This window comes from Portunus trituberculatus, chromosome 34 (assembly GCF_017591435.1).
Source record: "Portunus trituberculatus isolate SZX2019 chromosome 34, ASM1759143v1, whole genome shotgun sequence".
In the NCBI taxonomy this organism is placed as follows: domain Eukaryota; kingdom Metazoa; phylum Arthropoda; class Malacostraca; order Decapoda; family Portunidae; genus Portunus; species Portunus trituberculatus.
This window is the reverse complement of record NC_059288.1, coordinates 265,001-280,000: the sequence shown is the minus strand read 5'-3', so window position 1 is coordinate 280,000 and position 15,000 is coordinate 265,001. Positions and strand designations below refer to the sequence as shown.

At 39.6% G+C, this 15,000-nt stretch overlaps 1 protein-coding gene across 6 annotated transcripts in view; it reads right to left on the bottom strand.

Moving 5' to 3' along the window:
• Positions 1-15,000, bottom strand: part of LOC123512532 — a 20,064-nt gene that overhangs the window by 5,042 nt on the left and 22 nt on the right. For 3 of the 6 annotated variants that reach the window (XR_006677118.1, XR_006677119.1, XM_045268951.1), the window contains exons 1-6: positions 14,649-15,000; positions 11,246-11,285; positions 9,685-10,033; positions 1,938-2,302; positions 910-1,093; positions 548-634 (exon numbers count right to left, since the gene is read on the bottom strand). The exon at positions 14,649-15,000 is cut by the window's right edge and continues 22 nt beyond it. Coding sequence is in view for 3 of the 6 variants with exons in the window: in XM_045268951.1 (XP_045124886.1) it covers positions 548-634; positions 910-1,093; positions 1,938-2,302; positions 9,685-10,033; positions 11,246-11,277 (1,017 nt within the window). In the remaining 3 variants the exon portion in view is untranslated. The remainder of the gene's footprint in view (positions 1-547; positions 635-909; positions 1,094-1,937; positions 2,303-9,684; positions 10,034-11,245; positions 11,286-14,648) is intronic. The other 3 variants (XR_006677120.1, XM_045268954.1, XM_045268953.1) reach the window with 2 other exon arrangements.

Below are 15,000 nucleotides of genomic sequence, written 5' to 3'. Positions count from 1 at the left end.
TATATATTATGTCGATAGTTTGGGTTCATGGCAACCACCTCTGACTCTAAAGTTGCCATCGTGCACGCCTCAGCTTTTCTCTAGTTTTTTTTACTTACTTTCCTTCAACAAGAGGAAGTGCAAATGCAGTTCCAGGACAAAGCACAGGCTGAGATATAAGCGGCATGGTTTTGTTCTGGTTTATTTTGATTAGGCTTTGTCTTGGTTGGTGAGCCATTTATTTGCCTAGCATAACAAGAACGCGGGCAGCTTGTGTGTGATAGTGTTCCTGGTTTCATACTAAGAACCATGGCCTGCGTTCTGCTTATCATAGGCCAGTGTGACAGCCCCTTTATGGTGACTGGGGCATGCACTGTGTGGCCTCCAGGACAACACAGCAGACCTGTGATCCAAGGAGTGCAGGCTGAAAATCTGTCATGATAACTACTCTGGGGCTGGTCTATATTCTACTGTGACACAGCTATTAACAACCTGCCTCTATCCTCCCAGTGTGGGAGCTTGAATAAGAGACTCTCCCTTCCCTCTTCCTCCATGTCAATGAACTAACCATGAAGTAACGAGGCCTAGATGACGGTGGACCTTCAATCAGGTTCTCACTTGTTTGGGCTTCTTTCTCCATCTGGTGGCGAGATCTCTGCATTTGAAAAATTACCATTGTAATATTTGCAAAACTGGTGATGACAGATGGGTGCTAATGCAAGACTTTAGCCAGAAATTCCATCTCAAATAGATCATTTTAACAAATAGTACAGTTAATACAAATACAGTACAGTGTACAAGGTAATATATTTAACTTAAGTATTTTGGTAAATTCATGATACAATGCTGATGAACAATTTAAGCTTACACAATAGAAGCTACATTAACAACTATGTGATCAAAGTGTTTCACAATAATCTTATTCATTACAATGTGTAGTATGTGCATGGTGGAGGAAGGGGATGGAGCATGACCATGGCAGCCACCAAGCCTCACCTTGGCCACAGTCCTCCTTGGAGGATTCCCATCCCTCTCGTCCCTGTACTGACGCAGGTCTCGGCCAACATTCTCACAGACACGTAAATCAATGCTTCTCTCATGCAACACCCTATTGCTGTTATGAAGAGACAAGAAAAATGGATATGTGATTTCTAATGCTCTATACATTAACCTTTCATTAATATATTAAAGCCACACTAAAAACTTCAAAGATCCTGTAACTCTAACATCAAAATATCAAAGATAAAACCTGAAAGAAAGAACAAGTCTTCAAGAGTATTCTACCTTAAAACATCATAAAATATACAACAGACCTATGCATTCTTCAATACCTCACATAATACTAAACCTCCATCCCAAAGTTGATTACATTTCATCATCTAGCACTGTGCATACTTGATTCTATTTACAGCTTGCATAATGATAACTGAATAAAATAGTCAAGAAAGGCAAACTCCTGCAGTGAACTAGCAACTATATCATGTAGGGAACACAATTATTTATAACATTAGATACAAACTTACACTTCACTAAGAGACAGAAACAAAGAGATGTACACTATACCATGAAAATCCAGAAACCCCACAGATTCTAAAATTCCTATTTTTTAAACATCCATGGACAACTGTGGATATTCAAAACTGCAGGTGCAGTAAACCCAGCATAAGTCAGACAAATTGGAAGGCCAATCCAAATTATCCAAACATCCAAGTTACCTGAGGGATTTTCTTTTCTACATATTGCACAACTTAACACTTAACTGTTGAAATGGTCTGTAATGCATTACATAAATAAATACTACCTACACAGCAGACATCCAATATCCGGCTTATTCAGGTCTGCCTTAAGCAGAGTTTACTGTAATAGGGGGCAATTGCAATCCTAAGCTTTCCCCAATGGATATTCAAAACCTGATTACATACACAGGTTGATGAATATAATACAGTAAAAACACTCACCTCATCTTGTCCAACACAGTGAGGATCATCTTTTGGTCCTTCCCGTACTTCTTCCCACAAAAGTTCCAGCACCTGAAGATTGGATAAAAACAAAAGCCCTCTTCCTCTGTCAGGGGGATCAAGGCTGTGTGATGCCTATTTTCCAGACTGTAATTGACAAGATTTTTTTTCTCATAAACATAGAAAGTGGCCTCTGGGTTTTGGCCATCTTCCTCCTTGTGGTCTGAGCAGGCCAGGACCGGTTGCCGGTAGTGCGTCTTGCTTTTGTATCGCAGGGACAGCTTCACGATCTGTCCCTCCTGGGCATTCAAAACTTTGATTTCGACCGCTTTCGAAGGTTTGATGAAGAGAATATTGTCCTCCATCTGGTGAACAACAAAAACAGTGAAGAGTGGTGTGTGTGTGTGTGTGTGTGTGTGTGTGTGTGTGTGTGTGTGTGTGTGTGTGTGTGTGTGTGTGTGTGTGTGTGTGTGTGTGTGTGTGTATATGTGTGTGTGTGTGTGTGTGTGTGTGTGTGTGTGTGTGTGTGTGTGTGTATAAGTGTGTGTGTATATGTGTGTGTATATGTGTGTGTATTTACCTAATTGTATTTACCTAATTGTAACATACGGGAAAAGAGCTATGCTCATGTTGTCCCGTCTCCATATCTATTAATGTCCAGCTTTTTCTTAAAATCATGAATATTCCTTGCGTTGACCACTTCCACGTCTAAACTATTCCATGCTTCCACCCTTCTATGAGGGAAGCTATATTTTTCACATCTCTCCTATAAGTGGCCATTTTAGTTTTTTCCCATGCCCTCTCGACATTCTTTCATTCCACATACACAGATCTTCCCTATCCATTTTTTCCATGCCAATCATCACTCTGTATATTGCTATCAGGTCTCCCCTTTCTTCTGTTTTCCAGGGTCGGAAGTTGCATTCTTTTCAGTCTGTCTTCATAAGTCAAATCTCTTAAGTCAGGCACCATTTTGTTGCAGCCCTCTGTACTTTCTCTAGTTTCCTTATGTGTTTCTTTAAGTTCGAGCCCACTGTATTGTTGCATATTCAAGCCTCGGTCTTATCATTGCAGTAATTATTTTCTTCATCATTTCTTCATCTAAATATACGAACGCCACTCTTATGTTCCTCAATAAGTTCAATACTTCTCCAATTATTTTGTTTATATGTCTCTCTGGCGATAGGTCATTGGTAATTGTCACCCCAAGGTCTTTTTCTTCATGACTGGTTTTATGTCTTCATTTCCTATCTTGTACATACTCCTGATTCTTCTTTCACTCTTGCCAAACTCTATTTTCTTGCATTTTGTCGTGTTGAACTCCATTTGCCATGTACAGCTCCATTTCCATATTCTGTCCAAGTCTTCCTGGAGTAGTTCGCAATCTTTGTCACATCTCACTTTTCTTAACAATTTTGCATCGCCTGCAAATAGGCTCACATAACTGGACACCCCATCCACCATGTCATTTATGTAGACCGCGAACATTACTGGTGCCAACACTGATCCCTGTGGAACTCCACTCTCCACCAAGCCCCATTCTGATGGTCTGTCCTTAATTATTGTTCTCATTTCTCTTCCTACCAAAAGTCTTCCATCCATTTTAGTAAACTGCCATGCACTCCTCCTACCATTTCAAGTTTCCAGATCAGTCTCCGGTGTGGTACCTTATCAAAGGCCTTTTTTAAATCCAGATATATTCCATCAGCCCAACCATCTCTTTCCTGTATTACATCTATCACCCTCGAATAGTAACATATCAGGTTTGTCGTGCATGAACGCCCTTTTCTAAAACCAAATTGACACTCACAAAGTATGTCATTTTTCTCCAAGAAGTCTGTCCATCTATTCTTCACCACCCTCTCACACATCTTAGCTACCACACTTGTAAGTGACACTGGTCTATAGTTCAATGGGTCTCTCTTGTTACCTGATTTATAGATTGGGACAATGTTAGCTCTTTTCCAGTCTTGGGGCACTACACCTTCCCTTAATGAGGCATCAATTACTTCACAAACTTTTTCTGCCAGTTGCTCCCTGCATTCTCTTAAAATCCATCCTGATACCCCATCAGGTCCCACAGCTTTTCTCACTTCTAAACTCCCCATCATATTCTTGATCTCCTCCACAGTTACTTGAAACTCCTTCATAATCCCTTTCTGTTCCATTACCAGTGGTTTGTCAAAAGCAGTCTCCTTTGTGAATACCTTCCGAAAGCATCCATTCATAGCCTCTGCCATTTCCTGGGATCTTCACTGCATACTCCATTTACTTCTAAACTTTCAATACTTTCTATTTTTGATGTTGTTGTTCACATGTCTGTAAAAAGCCTTGGTTGGTCTTTACATTTATCAATTATATCCTTTTCTTGTTTCTTTCTTTCTTCTCTTCTAATCAACACATATTCATTTCTTGCTCTTTTGTAACTTTCCCACTGCTTAATCCGTCTTTTCCTTCTCCACCTCTTCCATGCATCCTCTTTTCTTGTTCTAGCCTTTTCACATCTATCGTTAAACCAGTCCTGCTTTCCAACTTCTCTATGTTGTCTTATTGGTACAAATTTTTCTCACCTTCTTTGTATATTTTTATAAATTCCTTCCACTTTTCATTTGCTCCTTAGCACTCTTGAATTTCATCCAATTTGTCTCTTGAAAGAATTTCTTTAGGTTTCCAAAATCTGTCTTGGCATAATTCCATCTTCCCACTTTATATTCTTCATTTCTTCTAGATTTCTCTTCATCTATCACCTTGAACTCCAAAACTGCATGATCACTCTTTGCTAAAGGGCACTCCACCCTCATCTCCTCAATGACCATTGGCTCTGTACTAAAGACCAAGTCCAGTCTTGACGATGCTCCTCTCCTCCAAACCTAGTATCTTCTTTGACCCACTGAGTTAACACATTTTCCATTGCCAGTGTCAATAGTGTATTTCCCATGTTGTCTCTGATCCTTCCATTGACCAGTCCTCCCAACACACCTCTTTACAATTAAAATCTCCCATCATTATAGTTCGTTCACAGCCACCCAACATTTCTTCCAGACATGTTCCTGTATCACTTATCATTTCTTCATATTCCTGTACTGACCATGCATTTGTCTTAGGTGGTACGTACACCACTATGTAGTGCCTCTTTTTCCTTCATTAGTTTCTGCTCTGATCTTTAGCACTTCTGCCTTTCCCATACCTTCTTTCACTTGATCCACCTTTATATCTTTTTAACCAGCAACATCACTCCTCCTCCCATCTTACCTACTCTATTTCTTTTCCAAACATTATATTTCCTTCTCCAACCATCATCAGGTCTTCTCCTCTCTCAGTTTTGTTTCAGTAAGACCCACAATATCTGGGTTCTTGTCCCTCAAGTAATCGTTGAGTTCTAAAATCCCGATATCACTCCATTTATGTTGGAATACATTACATTCCGCTCATACGTAAGTTTCTTTAGTCCTTTCTTGCTGTACTTTTCTGGGTTATGAACCACTTCCTCAGTCTCATATCCAAGATTCTCCAGAAAAACTCTTTCTTCTCCTCTTCTGTCCTCTCTTCATTTTTTTCAAAGCCTCCTTTCTCAACTCATTTAACATTTCTCTTCCTTTTCACCGAGATCTCTTCTCAACCAAATCTTCCTTGTTGTTTCCTGCTGGGCTAGCCTCCATGACTTCTCCACCAATTCATCTACATCCTTTTGTGACTTAAGTTTGATTCTTATTGGCCTCATACCTTCTCTTGTGAACTTTCCAATTCTATGGAAGTCCTCTATTTCTTGTACTAGGTGTGTATGTGTGTGTGTGTGTGTGTGTGTGTGTGTGTGTGTGTGTGTGTGTGTGTGTGTGTGTGTGTGTGTGTGTGTGTGTGTGTGTGTGTGTGTGTGTGTATTTTACCTAGTTGTATTTACCTAGTTGTAGTTTTACAGGGCCTGGGCTTATGCTCGTGTGGCCCCGTCTCCATATCTACACTTATCCAATCTTACTTTAAAAGTGTGCACACTCGTTGCAGACACTACTTCTTCATCTAAACTGTTCCACGTCTCAATACATCTCTGCGGAAACTATATTTTTTATATCTCTCAGACATCTTCCTTTCTCAGCTTTTTACTATGCGATCTTGTGCTTGGATGTCATATTCTTCTCTCAGGATCAGTTTCTCATTATCCACTTGGTCCATTCCGTTGATCAATTTATAGACTTGTATCAGGTCTCCTCTCTCCTTCTTTGTTCCAAGGTTGGTAGATCCATAGCCTTTAGTCTCTCCTCATATGTCATCCCTTCAAGTTCTGGGACCATTCTTGTAGCCATTTTTGTAGCCTCTCCAATTTTCTTATGTGTTTCTTTTATGAGGGGTCCACACTACTCCTGCATATTCCAATCTGGGTCTTATTATAGTATTTATCAATTTCTTCATCATTTCTTTGTCCATGTAGTGAAATGCTACTCCAATATTCCTTAGCAAATTATATGTTTCTCTAAAAATTCTATCAATATGGCTTACTGGTTGATTGTTTTCTTCCATCGTCACTCCTAAGTCCTTTTCCTTTTGACTTTCTCCAGTTCTACTCCATCTCCCATCTTATAGATTCCCACAGGTCGTCTTTCACTCTTTCCCATTTCCATGACATGGCTTTTGTTCACATTGAATTCCATTTCCCACTTTTTACTCCATTCCCAGATCTTATTTAGGTCTTCTTGCAGTATTTCACAATCCTCCTTTTGCTTTATAACTCTGCACAGTTTCGTATCATCCGCAAACAAATTTATGTAGCTGTTCACTCCTTCTGGCATGTCGTTAATATAAATGAGGAAAAGTATTGGTGCCAATACTGACCCTGTGGCACTCCGCTTTCTACTGCTCTCCACTTGGACTTCATATCTTTAACTACCGTCCTTATTTCTCTCCCCCTCAAATAATTTTCTATCCATCTCAATGTGCTTCCTTTTAAGCCACCCTTCTCCTCTAACTTCCACAGTAATCTTGCATGTGGCACTTTGTCAAACGCCTTTTTAAATCCAAATAGATGCAGTCAACCCATCCTCTCTCTCTTGTACTCTATCAACTATTCTAGAATAGAAACTCAATAAATTAGTTACACAAGACCGTCCTTTTCTAAAACCAAATTGGCTATTTGATATTAATTTGTTGTCTTCAAGGAACTCGATCCATTGTTTCTTTATTATTCTTTCACACATCTTGCATATTACACTAGTTAGTGATACCGGTCTGTAATTTAAAGGTTCTTCTTCCTTCCGCTCTTATATATGGGAACCACCTCAGCTCTTTTCCATTCTACTGGCACTGTTCCATTTTCTATTGAGCATTTTATGATGTATATAGGACTTGCTAGTTCTTCCCTACATTCTTTCAGTATTCTGCCTGAGACTTCATCCGGTCCCATTGCCTTCTCTTCATCCAGTTCCTTCATTAACTCTTTTATTTCAAGCTTGGTTACTTTAATCTCTTTCATATAGATTGTCTCTCTATTACCCTGTGGCCTCTCAAATTTGGATTCTTTAGTAAAGACCTCCTGGAATTTTTATTTAATAGTTCTGCCATACTTTTGGGTCTTCCACCATCCTGTTCTCTCCTTTTAACCTTTCTATTGTTTCTTTTGCCTAATTTTTCCATTTATGAATCTATAGAACAATTTTGGTTGCTCCTTACATTTTTCGACAATATCTTTTTCAAGTTCTTTTCCTCTTCCTTCCTCACCTTAACATATTCATTTCTCGCTGCCTTGAAGTTTTCCTTGTTTGTTGGATTCCTATTTCTCCTCCACCTTTTCCATGCTCCATCTCTTTTCTCCTTTGCCCTAGCACACCTTGCATTAAACCAATCTTTCTTTCCTTCTTCTTTTGGTCTATATTTTGGGACATATTCCTGACTCCTGTTTTGTATATTTCCAAAAATAAGTTATATTTGTCTTGCATTGTCTCTGAGTTTTCCATCTCCTCCCAGTCTACGTTTTAAAATAGTTCTTGAGATTCTCAATATCAGCCTTTCTGTAATTTAATCGGTCTCCTTTGTATGAATTGTCTCTATCTTCCTTTCCTTCTTCTATATCTATTTCTAATATTGCATGGTCACTCTTTCCCAATGGGCACTTATATCTTATATCGTCATTCATTTGTATACCCCTTGTAAAAACTAGGTCCAATCTTGCCGGCTCGTCGTTTCCTCTGAATCTTGTGCATTCCTTTACTCTCTGGTCCATCATATTGTCTATCATTAGGTTCAAGAATCTTTCTCCCCAGGCTTCTTCCCCCATACCACTTTCATAATTTTCCCAGTCCACTTCTTTACAGTTGAAATCTCCTACTAATATCACTTTTCTCCTTTCTTTAATGCTTCTCATTAGACTCCTTATTGTGTCATCTATCATGTCTTTATATTCTTGACTGGTCCATGAATTTGTTTTTGGTGGCACATATGTTACAATGATTGTTAACTCTTTTTTATTAATATGCATCTTAATATACAATACTTCTGCTTGTGTGTATATGTGTGTGTGTGTGTGTGTGTGTGTGTGTGTGTGTGTGTGTGTGTGTGTGTGTGTGTGTGTGTGTGTGTGTGTGTGTGTGTGTGTGTGTGTGTGTGTGTATTTACCTAGTTGTAGTTTTACAGGGCCTGGGCTTTATGCTCGTGTGGCCCCGTCTCCATATCTACACTTATCCAATCTTACTTTAAAAGTGTGCACACTCGTTGCAGACACTACTTCTTCATCTAAACTGTTCCACATCTCAATACATCTCTGGAAACTATATTTTTAATATCTCTCAGACATCTTCCTTTCTCAGCTTTTTACTATGCGATCTTGTGCTTGGTGTCATATTCTTCTCTCAGGATCAGTTTCTCATTATCCACTTGGTCCATTCCGTTGATCAATTTATAGACTTGTATCAGGTCTCCTCTCTCCCTTCTTTGTTCCAAGGTTGGTAGATCCATAGCCTTTAGTCTCTCCTCATATGTCATCCCTTCAAGTTCTGGGACCATTCTTGTAGCCATTTTTTGTAGCCTCCAATTTCCTTATGTGTTTCTTTTTATGAGGGGTCCACACTACTCCTGCATATTCCAATCTGGGTCTTATTATAGTATTTATCAATTTCTTCATCATTTCTTTGTCCATGTAGTGAAATGCTACTCCAATATTCCTCAGCAAATTATATGTTTCTCTAAAATTCTATCAATATGGCTTACTGGTTGATTGTTTTCTTCCATCGTCACTCCTAAGTCCTTTTCCTTTTTGACTTTCTCCAGTTCTACTCCATCTCCCATCTTATAGATTCCCACAGGTCATCTTTCACTCTTTCCCATTTCCATGACATGGCTTTTGTTCACATTAAATTCCATTTCCCACTTCTTACTCCATTCCCAGACCTTATTTAGGTCTTCTTGCAGTATTTCACAATCCTCCTTTTGCTTTATAACTCTGCACAGTTTCGTATCATCCGCAAACAAATTTATGTAGCTGTTCACTCCTTCTGGTGTGTGTGTGTGTGTGTGTGTGTGTGTGTGTGTGTGTGTGTGTGTGTGTGTGTGTGTGTGTGTGTGTGTGTGTGTGTGTGTAGTAGTAGCAACATTTTTATGTTACTTGTATATATGTTTATTTACAAGCATATTTACAAGATATTTTGAAAAGAATGCTATTACAATAAATAAATTAATTCATAGAAAAATTACTTAATTTATAGTGAATCAGTGAATAAGCAAAGATGAGTATAAAGAAGCAAACAAGAAAGCAGAGAAGACTCACCACATAGGGCTTGTTCCTTGGGCGTGAACTTTCTACAATCTCAACACTCAAGTTGCCATTGTTGCTGAATGATTGTATACTTTTCTCTAGATCAAACACAACTTCTTCTTTCACATGTTGCTGCACAGGGTTGTTCAGATGAGGAGGGTTCTCTATTGGTAGGACATTCCCTTCCCCAATCACTTTGTCATCAGTTGGAAAGTTAATAAATGACTCAATAAGCATAGGGACATTATCTTGAGGGGGAGGGTTGGTCACGGGGCGTCCAGTGTAGGTAGTGCCCATCAGATAATCAATAGAGTCAAATGTAGAAAAATTCATGTCCAGGGCTGCTGGGTCGTCATAAATCCTGAAGTAAGAGTTCAAAATGTGATATTAAGTAAACTAAAATAAACTGAACTAAATTCAACTATTGTAAAGTAAAGTAAAGTAAAGTAAAGTAAAGTAAACAAATGCACACACACACACAATTTAATCTGAGCAAAAGTCATGTAATGGAGATGGGGAAGAGTGGAAGACGGCCAAGAGGGTCATATAAGATGGGTGAAGGAGTAGTGTTGAAAAAGGTGGAAAAGGAAAAGGATTTGGGAGTGATAATACAAGACCATGGGCAGTTTGAGGCTCATATTGACAAGATATTTGGAGAAACATATAATTTGATTAGAAATATTGGACTAGCCTTTCATTATATGGATAAAGATATGATGAAGAAATCAATTAGTACAATAATTAGACCAAGATTGGAATATGCTGGGGTAGTTTGGTCCCCTTATAAAAAGAAGCATATAAGGAAGTTGGAGAGATTGCAGAGAATGGCAACAAAAATGGTTCCGGAATTGGCAAAAATGACCTATGAGGAGAGATTAAAAGAAATGAATTTGCTTACCTTGGAACAAAGAAGAGAAAGAGGAGATTTAATACAGGTTTATAAACTGTTGAACGGTTTGGATGAAGTGGATAATGAGCAAATGATGTTGAGAGGAAAATTTAAATAGAACTACGAGATCGCATAGTAAAAAGATAGCCAAGGGAATATGCTTGAAGGATGTGAAGAAATATAGTTTCCCACAGAGATGTGTGGAGGTGTGGAATAGCTTGAGTGAGGAGGTGGTGTCAGCAAGGAGTGTGCATAGTTTTAAAGGAAAGTTGGATGTGTGTAGATATGGAGACGGGGCCACACGAGTATGATACCCAGGCCCTGTAAAATTACAACTAGGTGAATACAACTTAGTGAATACACACACACACACACACACATTGATAGATATTGTTAAGAAATGGGAATGGAGCAAGAAGCAGAAATTAGGATTTAAAACCAAAAAATGTCATGTGATGAAAATAGATAAAAGTAATACAAGACTTACATGGGAGTACAAAATGGGAGAAGAGGTTATAATGAAAGAGAAGGAAGAGAAGGACCTTGGAGTGATTATATATACAAAACACCCTAACCACAGAAAGAGACACAAATGGGTTATTTGCTTCAACATAGATGACATTATCAAATATCAGGGTGGTGTTTAACTACATGGATAACTGATGCAACTAACACAACACTCACCCCATAAAAGGATTATTTTCATCGTCATTCATGGTGATTTCTGAAACAGGATAAAAAAGCAGAATTACTGATAGAATCACTTCTGTAGTCATGGTTCTTTTTTATGTAAGAAGGGCAATCTGTCCAAGGGTAATAAAAACATTTTTTTCTAATGTCAAAAGATACTAAAATTAAGAAAATATGAAATTTTATATTTATGTACATAATAGTGAAGGTGTGTGTGTGTGTGTGTGTGTGTGTGTGTGTGTGTGTGTGTGTGTGTGTGTGTGTGTGTGTGTGTGTGTGTGTGTGTTTCACTGTTTGATCTGCTGCAGTCTCTGACGAGACAGCCAGACGTTACCCTACGGAACGAGCTCAGAGCTCATTTTTTCCGATCTTCGGATAGGCCTGAGACCAGGCACACACCACACACCGGGACAACAAGGTCACAACTCCTCGATTTACATCCGTACCTACTCACTGCTAGGTGAACAGGGCTACACGTGAAAGGAGACACACCCAAATATCTCCACCCGGCCGGGAATCTAACCCCAGTCCTCTGGCTTGTGAAGCCAGCGCCTAACCACTGAGCTACCGTGTGTGTGTGTGTGTGTGTGTGTGTGTGTGTGTGTGTGTGTGTGTGTGTGTGTGTGTGTGTGTGTGTAATTCACCTCGGTCGCCTGCTGGTCACCCAGCCAGTCTTCCCCATTACGGAGCGAGCTCAGAGCTCATAGACCGATCTTCGGGTAGGACTGAGACCACAACACACTCCACACACCGGGAAAGCGAGGCCACAACCCCTCGAGTTACATCCCGTACCTATTTACTGCTAGGTGAACACACCCCACACATTAAGAGGCTTGCCCATTTGCCTCGCCGCCCCGGGACTCGAACCCGGCCCTCTCGATTGTGAGTCGAGCGTGCTAACCACTACATTACGCGGAGAGAGAGAGAGAGAGAGAGAGAGAGAGAGAGAGAGAGAGAGAGAGAGAGAGAGAGAGAGAGAGAGAGAGAGAGAGATTGTACTTATATCTATGTATATATAGTACTGTACTCTATGTATATACAGTAACACTTATCTCTTTATGAATCTACATTTTCTATTTCCTTATTGATGCTTCTCGATGTGTTGGGGCCGGGTGGAGGGGGTCAGGGGGAGAAGGGAAAGATCACTAAGGAGAACCAATGTGCCAGAAGAATAAAACTTGGCACTTAGACAATGAAATACACTAGAACCAACCTAAATGAATCCTTAAAGTGACTAAGACTAATAAAGGATGCATATGAACTTAAGATGATCTCTAGAGTATTGGAAATAATCCTGATGAAAAGAAATACAATGTTAAACCTTCGTGTAAAGTATCTGAGGTGTCCTAAGAAATTAATATATAGGTTGAAAAACACATTACATTTTCCATGTCTGTTAATGAAAGATGACGGCAGACAACCAGCGCTTCCCTATCTGTCTATCACTGCAATGTATCATCATCCATGTGGAAGTGAATCTGACATGCCCAACGCCTTAGAGTTTATCGTTCATCGCAACATCATAATCTTGAAGTAAATAAATACACATCTGAGTTAATGAATGAATAAATGATCGGACAAGAGTTAAAAGTGAATGAGTTGTGGTAAATGTATGTGTGTGTGTGTGTGTGTGTGTGTGTGTGTGTGTGTGTGTGTGTGTGTGTGTGTGTGTGTGTGTGTGTGTGAGAGAGAGAGAGAGAGAGAGAGAGAGAGAGAGAGAGAGAGAGAGAGAGAGAGAGAGAGAGAGAGAGAGAGAGAGAGAGAGAGAGAGAGAGAATCTTGCACCTTGCTTATCAACATTTCTGCATATTGAAAATAAACTAAGGTACATTTTTTTTTTCCAAGGAGGGAATCATGAACTGGGACCAAACTAGAAAACAAGGCAAATTCACGAGCAGCATCACTCACCTACAAAACCACATCAATCATATGAACTAAGGAAAACAAGGAAGCCGTAAGAGAACATGAGGCCTACACATGGCAGCCCCCAAGTAATGCACACCTTTCATCTGACACCTCATTCATAAAACTTATCTTCCCTTCACCGTCACTTCTTCCTTCCACTTGTCAAAAAGCTACATCAGGATACTCGCTAATACTACTGAAAGAATACATTAGTAAAACTGCACGATATGACTGATGAAAAATGCCACTAACAAACACAACAAATACTACAAAAAAGACTAAGATAAACTTTGGTCTGAATCCACAAGTGTTTCAGTGTCTCATCTCGATTTTTTCTTTACATACTTCTGAAAAACTTGTCAGGCTTTCGAGTGCGTCCCTATAACAGAATTCAAGCGCTAAGTAGATAAACAAGGATGCTGCATGACATGAGAAGAGACGTCCATGAAAAATTGAAAAGGCTACATTATCTGTATGCAAGCAAGGCCAAGCATTAGAAAATAAGGCTCTGGCATAAAAAAGCGAGGCCCGGACACTTCTATCACCGTCCAGAATGAAGCATTCCCTGAAATGCAACAATTTTTGACCAACTTTTACACATTTGCAACAACGAAAGCAGTTTCGCTATTGTTTGTTGTTGGGGGTAAAAGAAAAAAATTCGAGCTTAAGAGGAGACAGACATTAGACAGATGATGCACATAATAGTACAATATACACTGATGAAGGAAAGTCTTCAAAAGTACTCTTACTGACCGGGAGATGGAAGGAAAAAAAAAATGATTAGCCTAAGGCATCCATAACCATTTTTTACCTCATCATCACCACCGACTATCCCAAGAACGATCTTCTGTAATAGCTGTGTTGATCACGAGCTGACACACACCAACGAGCCACACAGTAATTCATCACAGCTTACCTAAATCACTCGTAACTCTCGAGTCCATAATAAAAAAAAAAAAAAAAAATTATAATACACGTGCTAATTTCTTCCTGGAAAACCTTTTTTTTTTTTTCCTTTACCTCCACGCAACACTGCCTAGTCTTGATACTGGGTCAAGTTAAACTGTTGCTCATTTCCATTCTAACGCACTGTTCTCACATCAGATCAATATCAACTCATATTCACACGGAATTTCTTAGTTAAATCTAATGACACAATAGCTAAAACGTTTCGCTACGAGACAACTTTTCACAGCATCGCCCCACGTAACTATACTCCCCGCCTGAGCAGCCTGACCAGCTGCGCCTGACCGTCTGTCAGTCTCGGGTCATGGAGGTGGGGGTGAAACGGTGATGCCACTGCCAGGACACAGCTCATGAGCTGGCACAGGATTCCCCACTCGAATATAAGGTACATCATACACAACCTTAACAATACAAACCTTTAAGAAAAATAAACGTATTAGATTGCTAATTTATCATAGCGGACTTATGATATTCCCAGTGACACCTCAGATCACGGACGTCCAACAGAGATGTCTGTCGTACTTACTTGCCTGGTCAGTCTCCTTCTCAAAGATAATGTCCGTGCACGTAATGTTCACGAGGTAGCGGAGGTAACGGCCTAATGCAAGAAAAGCTAGACCGCCTCTGACTGAGCCAAGGGCGGGGCGTCAGAGTAGTAGTGTGTATCTGGCAACCTCACCGATGATGCCAGATGCCTCTCATAATGTTTGCTTTTTTTATCTTGACGCTTGTCATTTTCACACTTGGTAGATTACGAAGATTATTAAAATATCGCACCGTTGAGTCACTTTCAAACTCTTAAAGGAACATTTGACATGGATGAATCGGTTTAACCTATATTGCAAATAAAGATATTTACCGCCACAATAATAGGTATA